Genomic DNA, 18,658 nt, shown 5'->3' on the forward strand with positions numbered 1-18,658 from the left:
GTAATGGGTATGAGTGTGGTACTTCTCTAGCAAGATGGATTAGAATTCCTGGGGATTGTAGGCCCTGGTACTACTAATTAACATATGCTGAGTGCTTACTCTGTGTTTGCATTTGCTAAGTGCACGCTGTGTGGGTTATCTCACTTAATCCTTACAATCACTTTCATATGGGGAAGGGTAGGCTGCTCCTTAAATTGCCATGGCCTTACAGAGCAGGATGTGAATACAGGCATTTGACTTCAGGGCCTAAGTTCATAGTCAGCTCTCTATAGCATTTACCCTGACCTTCAATACCTGCCTTCCCACTACCAACCATCACCACTGCTTGTTAGTACTACTGCCTAACATGGAACAAGCTACCTGGATTGCTGTTCACCATTTTAGAAAGGGATACAATCTAAAGATTATGGTGCAGCTAATGGACCCACTATTAGGAGAATCCATTGTATACAGAAATGTCCTGCCATTTGAGGCTTCTGACTGAATTTCTGATCACCTCTAATTAGACTACACTGTTACTCATGCAATCTAGAGAGTGCAAAGCTACAGGAGAAGCTTTTTGACTGACTGGTAACCAAACAAGACTTTTATATTCTGGCTTTTCTGATAGTCATGGGGAACTGGATTGGGCTGAAGACCTACCGTGGGGATGAAGGAACTAAAGTAGTTTGTCCTCCACTTTCCTAATGGTCAAACTGTTTGGCATCGCACCCTTCAGTCTAACCATCAGAGGTACTATTTAATCTTCTCCGAGGCCAGAAGTCCTATTCCACTAATGACCAAAGTCCTGGTTTGGCATCTTACCCTCTTCTAGACCAGAGGCAACTCACTCAATTATCCTTAGATCCTGGCAGTGATGAGCCTGAGGAGCATGTTCACTCTACTGTCTTGTTTACCTCATTGGTCTCAGTCCCACCCATTGATCTCTGGATATCAGAACAGCATGATATTAGCAGTCCCCAGTCCAAAACCCCTACCCTCAACATAAGCACACTCACTATCTTTTTCTAGAAGAGACAAAAAGGGAAGAAGTGCAGAAAGCAATGAAATTTCAAGACAAACTGGCCATTTAGTAAGAAAGGAAGGAAAGCAAGAGAGGAGGGTACTTATTTTTTGTGGAAGGAGTATGTAAGAACTAAGTTCTCTCCATTTCTGTAGAAGGCTTCTGGGAGCAGAGAAAACTGGATCCTTTCTCCTCCAACTAGAGGTGACTGAGATTCCTCCCCACATCATTGTAAAAGCTTCCAGTGTTTGTGTCAGTGGCTTGCCTTCTCACCGGTTACCCTATTACTAAAGAAACAGAACAAACCCTCCCTGCCCCCACAACAGCCTACCAGCATGCATTCTAAGTTTTTCTAAGCTCTGTGAGAAAGGGAAGCAACTCACCCTCTCATTCTGCAGGCCCCACACTGCAGGCAATTCCAGCTCACCTTTTGATGCCACACAGATACATTTTATAGACAGATTTATTAGAGCTCACACCACCACAATCTACATGGACTACTATACCAACAGTTTTGCCAGGAAATTCTGAGGTTGTGGACTCAACTGGGGAAGGGAAGAGGCACAAGTCTGAGGAGTTGGGGACCTTAGAGTCTTGGATGTCTCTGAGGTGGCACTTGTTTTTATATCTGTGGACAGAAATGCCATTTTTGGCTGCAAAATAAGTGCTTATCATTTGCCAGAGATGATGCTAAGCACTAGGGCTAGGAAGACAAGTCAGAGGTTTGTAGCAGAAATATAAACCACAAGAACAATGAATTGTCAAGAATGGGCCATGAGAGTTTAAAGGAGTCAAATGTTCGATAGTGTTCTAGAGCCAGTTTTTACTGATTCATGAGAGTGGATCCTTGGTATCTCCTCTTAGAGTTCAGTAACATCAATTTAATAGTTTGAAATAAGCCATGTGGGAGTATTTACACCACAGAAATTGGCAAATGCTACAAATTGGGAGTTTTTGCCCCAGAGAACAGGTTGCTACACATTTACCACCCTACCAGTGAATTTCCTCTTCCTTGGGGTTAGGGGTCATGAGAGTGTGGCACTAAGACCCCAGCAGCAGTCACACAACAGCATGCCTGTGAGGGGTGTCAATTTAAGGTTACCCAGGGCGTTAGCGCTTTAGCGAGCAGAAGGCAAGACTAGAAAAGGACTCAGGTTTGGTCATTTGCATAGGTTTGGTCTCCTGCTCTGTGCTGACCTCCAGCTCACTGATCTCTGTGGCCCTGTCACCTCTTGTTCTCATGAGATGGCAAAGGTGTGAGGAGGGAGAATAAGGACAGGTGTAGTAGTATCACAGGTCCTCACGTTCCCAATGGACTGGGTAGAGGGTACCTATGTTGGGAGCAGCATGCTCAAGAGTGTGATGGCTTCCACCAAAGAAGCAGATGTTAGTTTGGCATGGGGTTTGTGCTCCATCCTGTGGAGAAGGGTTTCAGACAAGGACGTTGAGCTTGGAAAGGGATCAGATCACATTTAAGAAGAAAAGCTGGGAGCACCAGATTGTCAGGTGCTGCTAGAAGCTGACTAAGTATTGTGTGTTCTGCACTCTGACCAGGGTATGCTGGGGAGGGAAAATGAATCTTAAAGGAAGAATGATCCTTTCTCTGGGAGAATGATCCTTAAAGGATGAGATGCTGAAATGTCTCACTACCATTTATGGAAGGAGTAGAAGGGAATGGAAAAAAAATTCCATAACTATTTTTAATGACAACCAAATACTAAGACAGCAGGCACCAAAGTACAATTAAATACACCACCATAGCCACTTCTATGCTTAAAGATCTTTAGCCAGGGACATGTGCTGCAGACCCAGGAATGACACAGTGTTAGCTGGCAAACACCTCAGAGATCCTCTGATTCATTGTACAGGTTGAGAAACTAAGGCTGAGTAAGAAAAGAGGCTTTCTTAAGGTCACAGAGCCAGTGAGTAGTGGACCAGGGACTAGAATTCAGGTCCCTTGAATCTGAGCTACCTACTATCTCTACATCCCCACACTGCCTCCTGCTAGATGTCTAGGAAGCCAAAGGGTTGTCATGACAGCAAGAGGTAAGGCATCCTGGAAGGTCTGGAGGTCTTTCAGGAATATCATTAGCAGATTGTCGTCTCTTCACAACTAGGTGCTATCACATATTTAAAACAGCGTAGTGGCTGAAAAGAATAGGGCAGGAACATTGGTTATATCAGGTTCTTTGGGAACCTTGACCAGTCATATCTTTGGTCTTTGAGGGGAAAAGGGTGCCAGATTACCCAGAAGGTAAAGCAGCCAAGGGTTGTGCATAGGAGAGGCAATGGCGAGAGTTAGGAAAAGAAGGGGAGGGGAGGGGAGAGGAGAGGAAGGGAGGGGGGAGGGAGGAAGGGAAAGGGAAGGGAAGGGAAGGGAAGGGAAGAAGAGAATCAGGGCTCTGTCCCACCCCAGCTGCCTACATGAAAAGTGGAGTGGTGCCTTCACCTATGGCAGTGGATTTTCTGTCATGTTGTCAGGCTTCTCTCCCAGCTCTAGGATGTGAAGGCTGAGATGGTCCCTCCAAGCCCCACTCAACAGGGAGGACAGGGCTGGTGGGTCCTCGAGGGTCAAGTGGGGAAACACAAGTGTCTCACTCTTGAGGGGAAAGCTGCACTTCTCTATGGCAGGTCTGGTGGTGCCAGGGGTCACCACGAAAAGGCGGCAGAGCCACTGCTCACCTGCTACCTGGCAGGCTGGTTGTCTGGTGAAGTTGTTCAGGGCTTGGCATAAGACCAAGTCTTCAGTGCCACCCATGTCCACCACCTCCACAGGTGCCCCCAGGCCTGGGAGATGTAGGAGGTGCCGGGGAGGCATGTAAGTGTGGGCAAAGAGGAGTGTGTAGTGGGTAGGTACGCCTGGGAGCACAGGTGCATGAACCACCTGCTCCAGGTGCTCCAGGCCAGGAACTAGACCCCCCTGGTGTAGGCAGCCAAAGAAGAGGGCACCCAGGGCATTAAAGAGGACCAGGGTGCCCTTATAGGGCACAGGTTGGGTCTGTAGACTACAAAGCAAGACCAGGGGGACCAGAAGGGGAATCAGGAACCGAGCCTCCTGGTGGCTAAAAGCAGATAGTAGGACCAGGGGCAGGAAGTAGAGGAGCAGGAGGTAAGACCTGGGGCTGGGCAGTCGGCTCCAGGCATCCAGCACCCTCAGAAAGCCCATTTGTACCAAGGCTTGGAGGCAGACTTGCAGCTGTCGCCACCCAGCCTGCAGGGCCTGGGCATGCAGCATCCCAAAGAGCAGAAAGCCATTGACTGCCAGGTGAGTGAGCCGCAAATGTGTGCCGTGCCTCACCAGGTTTTGGGGATCCAGGTTGTAGTGCAAGAAATTGGCTGGTGTAAGGACAAGGGCCCTGGATCCAGATGGACTAGAGAAATACCAGCTGTCCACAGCCACAAACACTGCTGCTGTGAGGGTCGCTCCTGGGAGGAGCCCTAGGGCTTCCTTGGTCAGTGACTTGAAGGCAGGGTTTGTGGCTCCATAAATGCCCCAGAGGAAGATGGGGATCAGAGCAAAGGCCAGAAAGGTGGGCCGGTTGAAGAAGCCAGCAGCCACAATGCTGCCGAGAAGCCAGCTGTGCCACCATGGGCCTGGAGCAGGCTTCTTGGGTGTGGGACTCCAAGCTACACGGGAGGATACCAGTACCAGCAGCCATGCAAAGAGCAGTCCCTCAATGGCGTTGGAGAAGGTCCTTGTATAGAAGACCAGGGTGACATAGGAACCAGACAACAGGACCAAGGCATTCCAACGCTCTGCCCTCCACAGTGGGGCCAGGTGGTACACGGCCACATCCAGGGCAAAGGAGAGGGTGGTGAGGAGGAGCCGAGGTGCCACCAGCAGTACATAGCCACTCACTGGGCCAGGCCATGGTCCCAACTCTTCCCAGAGCCTGAGCAGCCAGAAGGTAGAGCCAGAGGTCAGCAGTGGGAAGACCACCGTGCGGCAGGAGCTGCTGGGCTGAAACTCCCAGGGCCGGGTGGCCTCTATGCCCAGGATGTCCTCTGCAGAGAGAGAAGCAGAGGTGAACCAGTTCCAAGCTCAGGGAATATGCTAGAAAAAACTCTAGGATGGCCCCAAGGTCTTCCAATCACCTAATGTACACTCACCACATAACCCCTGGGACTGTGAAGATGATGGATTTTACTATTGCAATTAGGTTATGTTGTAGGGGCACCAGATATTCCCTGTAAAAAGTTGCAGAGGTCTGCTAAATATGTAAGTATGTAGGGGCTTCAGATGTTCTCTGTAAGAAGCAGCAAAGGCCTGCTAAAAAGCCTCAAAAGAAAGGAATGTTACAGCCCCTCAGTGATTTACAAGCTAAAAGACCCCAGCTTAGCCCCTATCTCCTTCCATTTGCTTGTAACTTGTTTATAACTCTTGTAAAGTTATGTCTTACAGAGTGTCTAGCCTTTTTGCAAAAATAATTGGTTTACAAAGAATTCGACCTAAGAAGCTGCAGCTGCAGGCTAAAGATAACCTTATAGCCTTTTGAATTTCTGTTCTTGTTACTGCCAAGACATTCCTGCAGCTCTGCCCAGCCCCCACTTCCCAGGGCTGCTTCCTGCCAAAGGAGAAACAAAGAAGCACAGCCCCTTATATAAACCTGGTCCTAAACCCCATTCCACGTCCCAGCTTTGTTAGAGACCTGCTTAGGGTCTCTGCCCGACCGTCGGCAATTAAAATCCTTTGCTTGCTTTATACACTGCTTCAGAGTGTTCAATCTCACCTATGTAGCTGAAACAATGTCCCAGGGAACAGCGCCCATAGACAGAGAGATAACCCAGATGGGCCTGAAATAATCACATGAGTCCTTTAAAATCAGAGCGTTTTCTCCAGCTGGTGACAGAAAAGGACATCAGAGATTCAAATCATTAAAAGGATTTGATGCACCGTTGCTGTCTTAAGATGGAGGGGGCCATTGCTAAGGCATGTGGCTGTCTAGGAGCTGGGAGCAGCCCCTGGTTGACAGCCAGCAAGAAATGGGGACTTTAGTTACATAGCTGAAATATCTAAATTCTTCCAACCAGAAGAACAAGCTTGAAAAGCAGATTTTCCCCCAGAGCTTCAGACAAGAACTCAGCCCAGCCTATACTTTGATTTCAACTTTGTGATGCCCATAGAAGAGTGCTCATGCCAGACTTCTGACTTACAGAACTGTGAACTAACAGTTTTAAGCTGCTAGGTTTGTGACGATTTTTTACACAGCAATAGAAATGAGTGTAGGAGATTTCAGCCCTTTGAAGATCTACCCGTGAAGGGGGCAGGAGGAACCATGCCTGGAACATGAGGTGATAATGTGCCCTGGTCAAGGGTGTATGGGGAGGGGCAGGGATAGGTTCCAGTACTCTTCTCAGAGTATAAAGTCTCCAAAGTCAGAGTCAAAAACCCATCTCTGTAATTGTGATTGTTATCCAGGATAGGCAGTGTGAGGGGAAAGGAAATGAACAATTGTGGCTATGGTCAAAAGCAACTTTAGTTTTGTCTGTAAATTTTATATAAGAAGAATATATTCAAGCAGTACTTATGTAATTAAAAGGATACTTGCTGGCTGGCCCTGGTCTGTGATCCTGTGGCCCGGTGTCCCAGAGCTCTGACAGGTGAGGATCTCAGCTACACCCCAATAAATTCTCATCTTGATAACATTACTGGTTTTGTTTAGGGCTCTTTGTTTCCCCTACTTATTCCTCCAGGCTTTTAGCCATTTTCTATACATCAGAAAGTGAAAGGGAAACAGAAAATCTGGGATCAGACTAATCTGGCTGCTTTTTATTGGCTCGGGTTTTAAAGTGTAGAAAAGAAGACTGGCCCTTTCAAGTTAAATCCATTTGTTGAGGCTTGTGGCAGAAATAGCTGAATACCTACCCAATATCTATTCCCTCCTTATTCCATAGTCTCTTTAGTGGGGCATTCGTTCACTTATAAAGACTAATTTTCAGCTTCCTTTTGCAACTGGGCATGGCCACGTGATACATTTTGACTAATGGAATGGAAATGGGCAAAAGGTATGTGATTTCCAAAAACGCCTTTGAAGAGAGGAGGCATGCCCATTTCGTCTTCAGTGGCTGGAAAGACTTGGTTTTAGACTTGTTGGGTGGAGCTCAAGCAGCCATCTTGAACCATGAGGAGGAAGGCATGTACGCACAGCACCTGAAAAGCCTCAAGGTCCTTAGCAACCATCCTAATGATGTATGCTACACCACCTAGCAGATAAATTCTAACAAGAAGGCATTCCAGGTCTGGGTTCCCTCAGTTCCCTCAGCATATAAATCTACAGAAAAAAAGTTACATTATCTCAGATTACAACCCTAGGTAAATTTTCCCAATTACTGGGTAAGCCGAACACAAATCCTTCCACCGAGAAATACAAAACAGCCTTCAACTTCCGGGCAAGATGGAGGCCTAGACAGACAGGCTGCATCTCCCTCAACAACTAAGAAGGAATACAACTACCTCAAAACTAGAGAAAACTAGAAGTTCCAGAAAATTGAGCTACATGGAAGTCCAGCAGACAAAGATATAAAAGAAATGCCCATTCATACAGGTAGGAGGAATGGAGCAAGGGCAGAGAGGATGCAATGTGATGACAGTGATTGTGACCAGCCATCAGAAAGCACAGTCATACATTAAAAATGTCTGGAGGAACACCTGGGGAGCGCTCCCAGCACCAGACCAGACCACACAGCTCATGGTTCCAGCACCGGAGAAAATAAAGCCTCATTGCTTCTGACTGTGAAAACAAGTGGGGGTTGGGGCAGAGAAAGAAACTGCCAGTCTCTCAGCAGAGTCTGCTTGTTTATAGGGCCCCCACAGTCCTAGAACATCTGCAGACCCAACCACTCTGGGAATGACGGCAAGGGCAACAGGTAGAGGGGCGCCAGTCCAATACAGAAGTGGGAGAAGTGCCTGGAAAAGGGGTGAGTGCTGAGCAGATGGCATTGTTCCCTCTCAGACCCCTCCCCCACATACAGCGCTACAACGTAGTGAAACAGGTCGCCCTGTATTGATGAATACCTAAGGCTCCCCCCCTTACAACATAACAGGTGCGACAGCTCTACCTAAGACACAGATGCAAACAAACACAGGAACCTGTCAAGCTGAGGAGACAGAGAAGTATGGCCCAAAAGAGAAAACAGATCAAAGTTCCAGTGGGAGAACTAAGCGGCGAGGAGATAGCCAACCTAACAAATGAGGAGATAGCCAACCTAACAGATGTAGAGTTTAAGACATTGGTGTTAAAGATGCTCACAGGCTTGACAGATATGCTTAAGTACAGCAAACACATAGGGGAAGAAGTGAAAACTATGCTAAATGAAATGAAGGAAAATCCACACAAAACCAAGGGTGAAGGGAAGGAAACCAGGGTTGAAATCAATGAGAACAGAATGCAGAAACAAGAATTGAAAAAAATGAGGAGAGGCTTAGGAACCCCTGGGACAACTTTAAATGTGCCAACATCCAAATGATATGGGGTGCCAGAAAGAGAAGAGGAAGAGCAAGAAATTGAAAGCTTATGTGAAAAAATAATGAAGAAAAACTTCCCTGATTTGGTGAAGGAAATAGACATACAAGTCCAGGAAGCACAGAGAGTCCCAAACAAACTAGACCAAAGAGGACCACACCAAAACACATCATAATTAAAATGTCAAAGGTTAAAGATAAAGAGAGGATCTTAAAAGTAGCAAGAGAAAAGCAGAGAGTTACCTACAAAAGGGTGCCTATAAGACTATCAGCTTATTTCTCAAAAGAAACTTCAGACAAGAAGAGACTGGCAAGAAGTATTCAAAGTGATGAAAAGCAGGGACCTACAACCAAGATTACTCTATCCAGCAAAGGTTTCATTTATAATGGAAGGGCAGATGAAGTGCTTCCCAGACAAGGTAAAGCTAAAGGAGTTCTTCATCACCAAGCCCTTATTATATGAAATGTTAAAGGGACTTATTTAAGAAAAAGATCAAAACTATGAACATTACAATGACAACAAACTCACAACTATCAACAACTGAATCTAAAAAATAAAAACAAAATCCAACTAAGCAAACAACTAGAATAAGAACAGGATCATAGGTATGGGGATCATTTGGAAGGTTATCAGTTGGGAGGGGGAAGGGGGAGAAATGGGGAAATGGTGCAGGGATTAAGAATCATAATTGGTTGGTACAAAATAGACAGGGGGAAGTTAAGAATAATATAGGAAAGGGTGAAGCCAAATAACTTATATGCATGACCCATGGACATGAACTAAGAGGGGTGGGATTGCTGGAGGGAAGGTGGGTACTGGGTGGAGGGGAGCAAAGGGAAAAATACTGGGACTACTGGAACAACATAATAAATAAAATATACTTTAAAAAATGTATGCAATAAAAAAAAAAAAAAGAAATACAAAACAGTTTTTCTTCTGAGTAACCTGTACTGCTGGTCTAAGCAGGAAAACATCAAAGAGGCTGGCATTTCATTAGTGACCATCCAGAAGGCCAATGTCACCACTCAGGAAGGAGATGCAAAGTCCCTATTCCCAAGTTCTTATTGCAGACAGGCTCATGGATTTACTGACGATCTGCATGGATATGTTCTTCCCTCTCCACTAAATATCCAGTCAACTCCAATCCAGACTTTACTGCAGCTTATCTTAACCACACATGGAGCGCTTTACCTGCCATGACCTCTGGTGACTGGAAGAACTCATCTGGGTGCACATAGCCTGTCTGTGGAAGGAGACACCACAGCAGGCGGAGCAGGCTGAGGCTGCCCCACAGCACTCTGGAAGCCATCTTCAGATCTAGTTGCTTCCAAGATACTGAGCCAAGGGCCTTCTGAATGACTTCTCAGCTACTACAGATACTATTCTGGATCCACAGATCTGCATCTGTTAAGAATAACATTTGTTAGTTATTATTATGTAAATTATAATATGTTCAATCATCTGAACAAACTCAAAATGGATCTATATACAATTAAAATGACAATAAGAACCATTGCTATTTACTGGGTGCCTGTTAAGTGCCAGAAAGTTTACATGCATATCCCATTTAATACTTTTCACAGTCTGGAACAGTGGGCCTCATTATCGCCTTTTTACAGATGGAGAAACCAAGATCTCTTTGAGTAACCTGGTTACTCGATAATCATATTTGCTGAGTGACTAAATATGACACTTGCTAAATATAATATTTGCCAACATGACATTTTGCTAAGTTTCTAAATAAAACATTTACAAGTAGGATTAGGGTGCCCTCCAAATCTGGGTCTCACATCCCCAGTCCTGTTCACAGCTCCTGTCCATAGGCCAGCATGGCTGCCTGTCCCTTGCAGTTCTGAAAACTTGGGAACCTTAATGGATTCCACCCCATTCCCTGCAGAAATGCACCACATTCTGCTCTGTCATCTCTGGTCACTCCTTCCAACTTTCACACACCCTGGAACCTACCTTTTAGATACTGATGGGAATTTACTGCTAGGATCTGAATGTCTGTGTCTCTCCCCTCACATTCATATATTGAAACCCTAATGCCTGATGTAATGGTATCAGGAAGTGGAGACCTTTGGGAGGTGATTAGGTTATGAGGGTGGAGCCCTCATGAATGGAATAGTGTTTCTATATATGAGTCTCCACAGGGCCCCTTCATCCCATCCACCATATGAGGACACAGTCAAAAGCAGCTGGCTATGAACCAGGAAGTCACCATTCACCATGTTGCCGCCCCAGGCAAGGTGCTTATATCAGTAAGTCTCAGGTTCCTAGGTTCCTCATCGGGAAAGTCAGATGACAGTATCAAGTTCATGGGGTTGAGGGCGAGATAGAGCTGTTGCACTGATGGCACTTAGTATACAGAGCTTGCAAGTATAAGTGATCAGTGTGAGGTTGCCATTACAACTTTTAGTGGAGGCACAAGTAATAAAGTCCTGGCTTATTCAGACACTCTAGGAGATCCTCAGAGTAGCATGTCCACTGGCTATGAAAATAAACAGGATTTGGTTCTATCCAACTGCCTAGATACATTTATGCATGTGTTTCAAACTTTTCTCCAAGAACAGAATTTTTAGCTCTGGCCGAGTAGCTCGGTTAGAGTTGTCCAGATGTGCCAAGGTTGCAGGTTCAATCCCTAGGCAGGGCACACCCACGAATCAACCAATGAATGCATAAATAAGTAGAACAACAAATAGATGTTTCTCCTTCTTTCTCCCTCAAAATTAATATATAAAAAATATACTAAAAAAGAAGGAACAGAACTTTTACTCCGTGATTAGAATTAAAAAACAAAATCCATTGTGCTGATTGGGAACACAAACCCAGCCTCTCCTGCATTGATGTGGGTAGTTTCAGAACAAGCCTGGATCCTGAGTCTGCACTGGTTTCCCTCTGCGGCAACAAAAGAAATTCAGCAAGGGGACATGTGTTTAGTGTCCATCATCTATTCCTCTTTTCCCAGGTACTCAGAATTCCCACTGAGAACTACATGCCTCACCCCCTACCACCAATTTTCAGTGTTAAAATTATGACAGAGACCTTAACCTGGGCAAAAATCAGAGGGCCTGTGGAGGTGCTCTCCAGCAGCCTGGTTGGTCAGTGCGAGGTACTTATACAGCAGTATATGTCTTCACGAATGTGTCTGCACATACTGGATTGGAAACCTTACCTTTTCCTAAATAAATAGGTGATAGAATACCTAGTTGACTTTTGTTTTATAGTTGACATCAGGTATGTGGCCTGGGATCTGATCCCATCCCTAAACTCAGGAATAGACTGAGTGGTTTAAGGCAGATAACATTTCCCATCCCACTGGTCATACTAAATAGTTTAGGGTTGGGCACATGACAAGTTGGTCAGAGCAGAGGAACTAGGAAAAGTACTTACTGGTAAAGGTGTGAGGACTTATATGAACTTTAATTTCATAATTTGTGGCCCAATTTTTTTTTTCTTTTCAGCTGAGCTCTGAAGCTGCTTGCAGAACATAACTTTGCCTTTTTGGGGCTCCAGAACTGTGCTGACTGTACTGTTTGATAAACTGTACTCCTTGCATTGCTGAAAAAAATACTCCCTGTACTGCCCTGACTGGTGTGTCTTGGTTGGTTAGTTGTCATCCCACAATGTGGAAGGTTGCCAGTTCAATTCCCAGTCAGGACATATACAAGATGCAACCAATAGATGTCTCGCTCTCACATCAATGTTTCTCTCCCTCTTTCTCCCTCCCTTCCCCTCTCTCTAAAAATAAATAAATAAAATCTTTAAGAAAACATTAACAAATACTCCCCTGTACTATGTGTGACCAAAGACATTTTTTGTTCTACAGGCCTACAGGCCTGAGAAGAAGCTAGGCCTTGATAAATGTTTAATCATATATTACCCACTGTTCACATCTCACAACCCCACTTGCTTAATCACTGAGTCAGCCAAGCATTGAAGGTCCAGTTGCCCCCACTGCAAGAAATGCTCACAATAAAACACCGGGACACAGGACTTGAGCAGTAACCGAGGCAGTTGTTTATTCACAGATCTGCAGCTCTGGGCGCAGCCTAAAAGCCAAATCAAGGTGCATGCTGAAATGATGGAGCTGGCTGCTTTTATCCTAATGCGAGAAAAGGCCCCCCTCCCTTCTCCTGTCCCCATCCTCTCCTCAATTTTTCCATGCTGAATACCCCTGAGTTACAATCTAATGCAATTAACTAAATTAACTGAGGGTGGTAATTAACTCAGTTAAACTGGTTATACATCTGTCTCCAGCTTTTCTTTGAAATTTCCCTGTTTGCTGGATTGTCTAGCTACATTTTCCCATTTCGCGGAGTTTGGTGATGACTCTCTCCCCCGACTTTGATCTCAGACATCCTTTGTCCTCAGAAGCATTTGTGCTGAGCTGTGGAATGCCCCTTTTTTGATTTGTAAATATGCTAATACTGTTCAGTCTGGCTCAGAGACCCTCTAATTACATTTGCCTTTTGCTGCTAATTATTTTCTACTGGTTTGGGAGTCACCAGTTTCCTTGCCCCTTACACCACCAATCAGAAAACAAATGATGTAAGTTTATGGTCTTGTTTCCTTTAGCAATCCATCTCTTTAATCAACAGCTCCATGAACTTTTGCCTTCATAAAATGCATCATACTCCCTCCATTTTGGAACGTGTTCTCAGTTCAGACTGCAAATCATTTCCCAGTTTGCAAATCATTATCTGAATAACTCTTTAAATTTCTTTAAAAAGGTACCTCCAGGCTTTCGTTTACATGAAGGTGTTACAGAAACAGGGGAGTCCAAAAACAAACCCCAGAGTTTTTGGCTGGGAGATAGGCAGCAGGAAGCAGCTTTCAGGATGCCCTTGCATGCCTGGGGCTAGTGGCTCGATACATTGTTGCAAAGATCCGCTTTACTTCCAAGACTCAGGAAGATGGGAGGGTTCTTGGACTGTGGGCTGGTACGGAAGAAGCAGACAGAGCCTACCTAGGGTTCTGTGAATGGTCAGAACTGTTTGCAACACCCACTGCGTGAGAGGACGCAGGGGGAGAGAGGGCAGGGAGGAAGAGAGAAGGAGCTGCGGACATTTTGGGCTGGCTCTGGCTCTAGGAGGCTCTTTCTCTCGGGCTCTCTCTGGCCCTCACGCCCTCACTCTCTGGCTCTTGTGGGCTCCCTCCATGTGGCTTGGAGAAGGGGTCTCCAGGCTGCTTTAAGAAGAGGCTCTCGCCATGCAGTTTTGAGAAGGAGAGGAGATCCATGCGGCTTGCAGGAAGAAGGCAGTTTGCAAGAAGGCTGAGAATCCAGGCGGTCCTGCATTGAGAGCTGGAGGGCACCACAGCACAGAAAGGACCTCCCCAATCACAATTGAGTGATTGGCAGCTGCTGGTAAAGCTGAACTGTGCCTAGGAAGTAGGGAAACGGTGTTTCTGACTTTCCTAAGACTGGCCAGGTCTGGGAGGGGGAGGCAGGACTTTGTGTAAATAAACAATTATTTTCCTTTTCACCAAACTCTGGTATTCAGAGTTATGATTCTGGCGGCGGGCAATCGGGCCCCTAACTAAACAGCCCGTGGGTTCTGTTTCAATCGGAGCAGCCCAGGGGTTCTGTTACAAAGGTTGTGCCCTTTCTTTTCTCTGCCAGACTTGGTGGGTGTTGTGCTGAGAAATGTGTTCTCTGGACCCTTCTGGGGTGGGTGAGCAGGTCTTATACAGTACCTCCGCCTTCACATTCCAATTTCATATCCTCTGGATTTTGGTCAGTGGAAATCTGGGAAAATCACAGTCTTTTGGGTGGAGAGCAAACCCCCTTGTGGGTTACATTTTGTATTATACTTCCCCTTTAGGCACCTGCTGGGACTTGAATCTAGTTATAGGTCTAGAAGCACAGGAGGGTATTGGGGTGGGTCCTGAGGAGAATTAGCATTGTCTTGGAAGGCAACTGCCCCAAGGGAGGCCACTACTGTTTCTGCAGGCAATGCAGGGTTAATTCCCTCAGATGGGAGTGGAAGGACTGCTTCTACTGGTAAAAACGACTCATCAGAATCAAGGCACTTCATGAAAGGACAAAGCCTGTTGACTATCATCTGAGTTTATGTCCCCAGGACTGGAAAATTACTGGAAAAGCAAGAACGGAACATAACTAACCACTCCCCACAGTTGCATGCAAAAGATAACATTGGAGCAAAATGCAGCTTCTAAAACCTCCTGTGTTGCAATGGCCCTAACAGCCCAACAGCCACACAATAGCAACCCTTCAACACGGTGAGAAACGCTCACAATAAATCACTGGGACACAAGACTTCAGCAGCAAAGCGAGGCATTTATTCACGAGTGTGCAGACTCGGGCGCACTGCCAGCCAGGAGCACGTGCAGGTGAAGTAGACAAAGAAACTGGTTTTATACTAATGTGATTAGCTTCCCCTCCCCTTTCCTTCTCCCCCGTTTCTCCATTACTGGTTAATCTGGGTTCACAATTTAACGTGATTAACTACTTAACTAAGGGTGTGATTATCTAAGGGTAATCTAGTTATAGGTCTATCTCCAATGTATTTGCAAAGTTATCTACCTACATCTTCACATTTCTCTGTGTTTGGTGATGCCAGTCTTCCTCCTTCTGATCCCAGAGATATGTGTGAGGAGCTGCAGAATGTCATTTCCTCGCCCCTTTTCCATGATTCATCTGCTAACTGTCTCCTACTGGTTTGAGAGTTACTGGCTTGCTTCTTTATCCCTAATACCCCCAAATCCTTTATAATCCAATAAAAGCTCAAAACCCCAACCCCTCAGGGCCAGCATAATTCTCCAAGCCTGGCTGCTTTCCTACCTTGGAAAATGAATAAAACTCGGTTCTCTGCATTTTCCTCTCTGTGAATTCTTTCACAGCCCACCTTAATGGCCACTCCAACATCCCAGATCTGTCAGTCTTCTCACATGTCTCTATTCCAAGTTTCACGATCCCATTCCTTCCCAATAAATGCCCTCACTTAAACAGTGGACATCCTTTGAGGCTGAAAATTCAATTTGCATTGTAATTTAGTCAATCATAGGATGAGATTCTGGGTTTGGTTTTTAGCAATTTCTACCCTGCAAGCAATAGGAGATAAGAGCCTTTTTCAGGGCAGACATTGAAGCTTTCAGGACATTTAAAAAAAAAAATTATTGATTGATTGATTTGGGAGAGAGAGAGAAAATAAAAACATTGATTTCTATATGTGCCCTGACTAGGGATTGGATCCGCGGCCTTGGTTTATGGGATGACACTATCTAACTGAAATACCCAGCCAGGGCAATGAGATGATTCTTTGTGTAACTCATTAATGACTTGCTTCTTTTACTCAACATTCTGTTAATGATTATTTACCATGTTGTCTCCTATAGCTGTAATTTTTTTTTATTGCTATTTGGTATTCCATTGGGTAAATACACTAAAATTTATTTATCATTCCTACTGTTATCTGCTAGGTTATCTCCAGGTGTTCACAAATTTTTTCTATTCCTAACGATACTGCTATAAACATTTTTATCCAAGAGCTCTCTGAAGTTCATACCTAGAAATGGAATTCCTGGGTATGCATACTTTTAACTTCATTAAACAATGCCCATCTGTTTTCCAAATGTCCCTGCTAGCTAAACAGATATTATATGACCACTGCTTCATATGCTAATTTATGCTTAGTATAGCCTGACATTGTAATTTTTGTGAATCGTGGGTGTCATCATGCATTTGTTTCCCTAATTACTAATGAGGTTAAACACCTTTTCAAATGTTTGTGGAACATTTTTGCTTCTTCTGTGTAATTCCTTTTGACTACATTTATTGGGTGTCTTTTTCTTACTCTGTGTAGGAATTTTAAATCGTAGTCGTAGGCAGCCGTCCGTCCCGAGAGACGATGGTGTAGCTTCTTAAGAGTCTATCTGCACCGCCGAGAATGGTTGTGCAGTCCGACTCGGGAGTGACACGGTATCTGTCTCCTCCCGTGTTGAATCAACATCTTGTGATGACGCTGGAGTGTCCTCTCCAGTGAAGCTGAAGCTACAGAGCCTGGGCAGGGTGATATGGAGGGTCTGCTGTTGCCCATGCAGCAGACTCCCCCTCTCTTCGCAGCTGAAGGGTCCAAGGGAAAGACGGAGTCAATACAGCTTGGCTTCAGGTGCGCCGCAGGAGTTGCCGGTGTTGACTACAACGTCAAACCGCCTTAGGGACTCCGGCTCTGGATTTTCTGTCGGGGTTTACTCCCTTAGCCTTTCCCCTGAAGAGGTATGCCGCAAGGCAGCGGAGGTTTTTTTTTTTTTTTTTGGAGTCAGAGTTTTCCTTCTCTGATGTGCCCTGACTGGAAGATCGAACCAGCGACACTTAGCTCGCAGGCTGACGCTCAATCCACTGAGCCAAACCAGCCAGGGACAGGAATTTTAAATATACTCTTCATATTTATTGCATGATGAATATCCTTTTCCAATTTGTGGCTTGTATTCTTATTTCTAGTTCTATATTGGTTAGTGCCTTCTTATTGTTTCTTGAGCATTTTCACCAGAATTTTTTTTACCATGAATCTTTTTCAGAAAAATCAACTTCTGGTTTTGTACATCTTTTAATCTATTTTTTAATCCTCACCTAAGAAGATGCTTATTGATTTAGAGAGAGGGGAAGGGAGGGAGAAAGAGAGGGAGAGAAACATCAATGTGAGAGAGAAACTTTGATTAATCACCCTTACTGGGACTGAATCCTCAACCTAGGCATGTACCCTGACCAGTAATGGAACCCAGGACCTTTCAGTTTGGGGATGACACCCAACCAACTGAATCACACTGGCCAGGGCCATCTTCTTTTTAATTAATTTCTTTTCTAATCCTTATTTTTTTCTTCCTTTTATTTTTTAAGGGATTTATTTTGCTCTTTAATTTCAAGCCTTTTGATATGGACACTTAGCTCATTTTGAGCCTGTCTAATATGATAAATATTTAAGGTATATATTTGTCTCTAATTACTGCATTAGCTGCATCTCACAAGTTTTGCTATGTAATATTTTCATCACCTTTGATTCTAAATATTTTCTAATTCCATTGCATTTAATTTTTTTGATTAAGACTTAATTTTTTTCTTATTTATTTATTCATTGATTGATTTTAGAGAGAGTAAGGGAGAGAGAAGCATCAATATATTGTTCCACTTATTTGTGCATTCATTGATTGATTCTTGTATAAGCTTTGGCCAGGGATTGAACCCGAAACTTTGGCATACTGGGATGACATTCCAACCAAATGAGCTACCTGACCAGGACAAGACTTAGTTTTTTTATAGTAGTTTTAGGTTTCCTGCAAAATTGACAGAAAGGTACAGAGATTTCCCATATGCCCTCCGCCCATACACATGTATAGCCTCCCCACTATTAGCACCCCCCACAAGAGTGGTACATTTGTAACAACTGATGACCAACCCTACAGTGACACATTATCATCACTCAAAATCTATAATTTACATTATGGACTAATGTATAATAGCATGTATCTGTTACAGAAACAGGGGAGTCCAAAAATCCCCAGTTTGCAGCTGGGGGATCAGGAGAAGGAAGCAGCTTTCAGAATGCCTCCACATGCCCGAGGCTGGTGGCTAGTGTCTTTCTTATGCAAAATGGCTTGGATGCTTCCAAGGCCTCAGATAGGTGAGAGGGGTCTTGAACCAGGGTATGGAAGAAGCACACAGAGCCTATGTAAGGTTCTGTGAACGGTCAGAACTGTTTGCAACACCCACTGCATCAGAGGACGCAGTTAGGGATATATATGCAGCTGCAGACATTTTAGCTCTCTCTCGCTCTCGTGTGCTCCCTCCATGTGGCTTGGAGGAGGGGACCTCCAGGCTGCTTTAAGAGGCTCTCACCATGCGGTTTTGAGAAGGAGAGGAGATCCATGCAGTTTGCAGGAAGAAGGCAGTTTACAAGGAGGCTGAGAATCCAAGCGGTTCTGCATTGAGAGCTGGAGGGCACCACAGCACAGAAAGGACCTCCCCAATCAGAATTGAGTGATTGGCAGCTGCTGGTAAAGCTGAACTGTGTTTGGAAAGCAGGGAAACGGTGTTTCTGACCTTCCTAAAACTAGCCTGGTTTGGTAGGGGGAGGCAAGGATATGTGTTTATGGGTGTTTTAAAGAACATAAGACTTAACACAGAAGTCCGCAAATAATCTAAATCTATATAACTGTTAAATAAACAATTCTT

At 44.8% G+C, this 18,658-nt stretch overlaps 1 protein-coding gene across 1 annotated transcript in view; it reads right to left on the bottom strand.

Annotated features, from left to right (window-relative positions):
• Window positions 1-2,688: 2,688 nt before the first annotated feature.
• Window positions 2,689-18,658, bottom strand: part of PIGZ (phosphatidylinositol glycan anchor biosynthesis class Z (Gwada blood group)) — a 37,671-nt gene continuing 21,701 nt past the window's right edge. The window contains exons 2-3 of the mRNA XM_090278387.1: window positions 9,658-9,870; window positions 2,689-5,008 (exon numbers count right to left, since the gene is read on the bottom strand). Coding sequence (XP_090134513.1) covers window positions 3,453-5,008; window positions 9,658-9,775 — 1,674 coding nt within the window. The 5' untranslated portion in view covers window positions 9,776-9,870 and the 3' untranslated portion in view covers window positions 2,689-3,452. The remainder of the gene's footprint in view (window positions 5,009-9,657; window positions 9,871-18,658) is intronic.

This window comes from Furipterus horrens, unplaced genomic scaffold (genome assembly GCF_987537825.1).
Source record: "Furipterus horrens unplaced genomic scaffold, mFurHor1.1.pri manual_scaffold_1, whole genome shotgun sequence".
NCBI classification, from domain to species: domain Eukaryota; kingdom Metazoa; phylum Chordata; class Mammalia; order Chiroptera; family Furipteridae; genus Furipterus; species Furipterus horrens.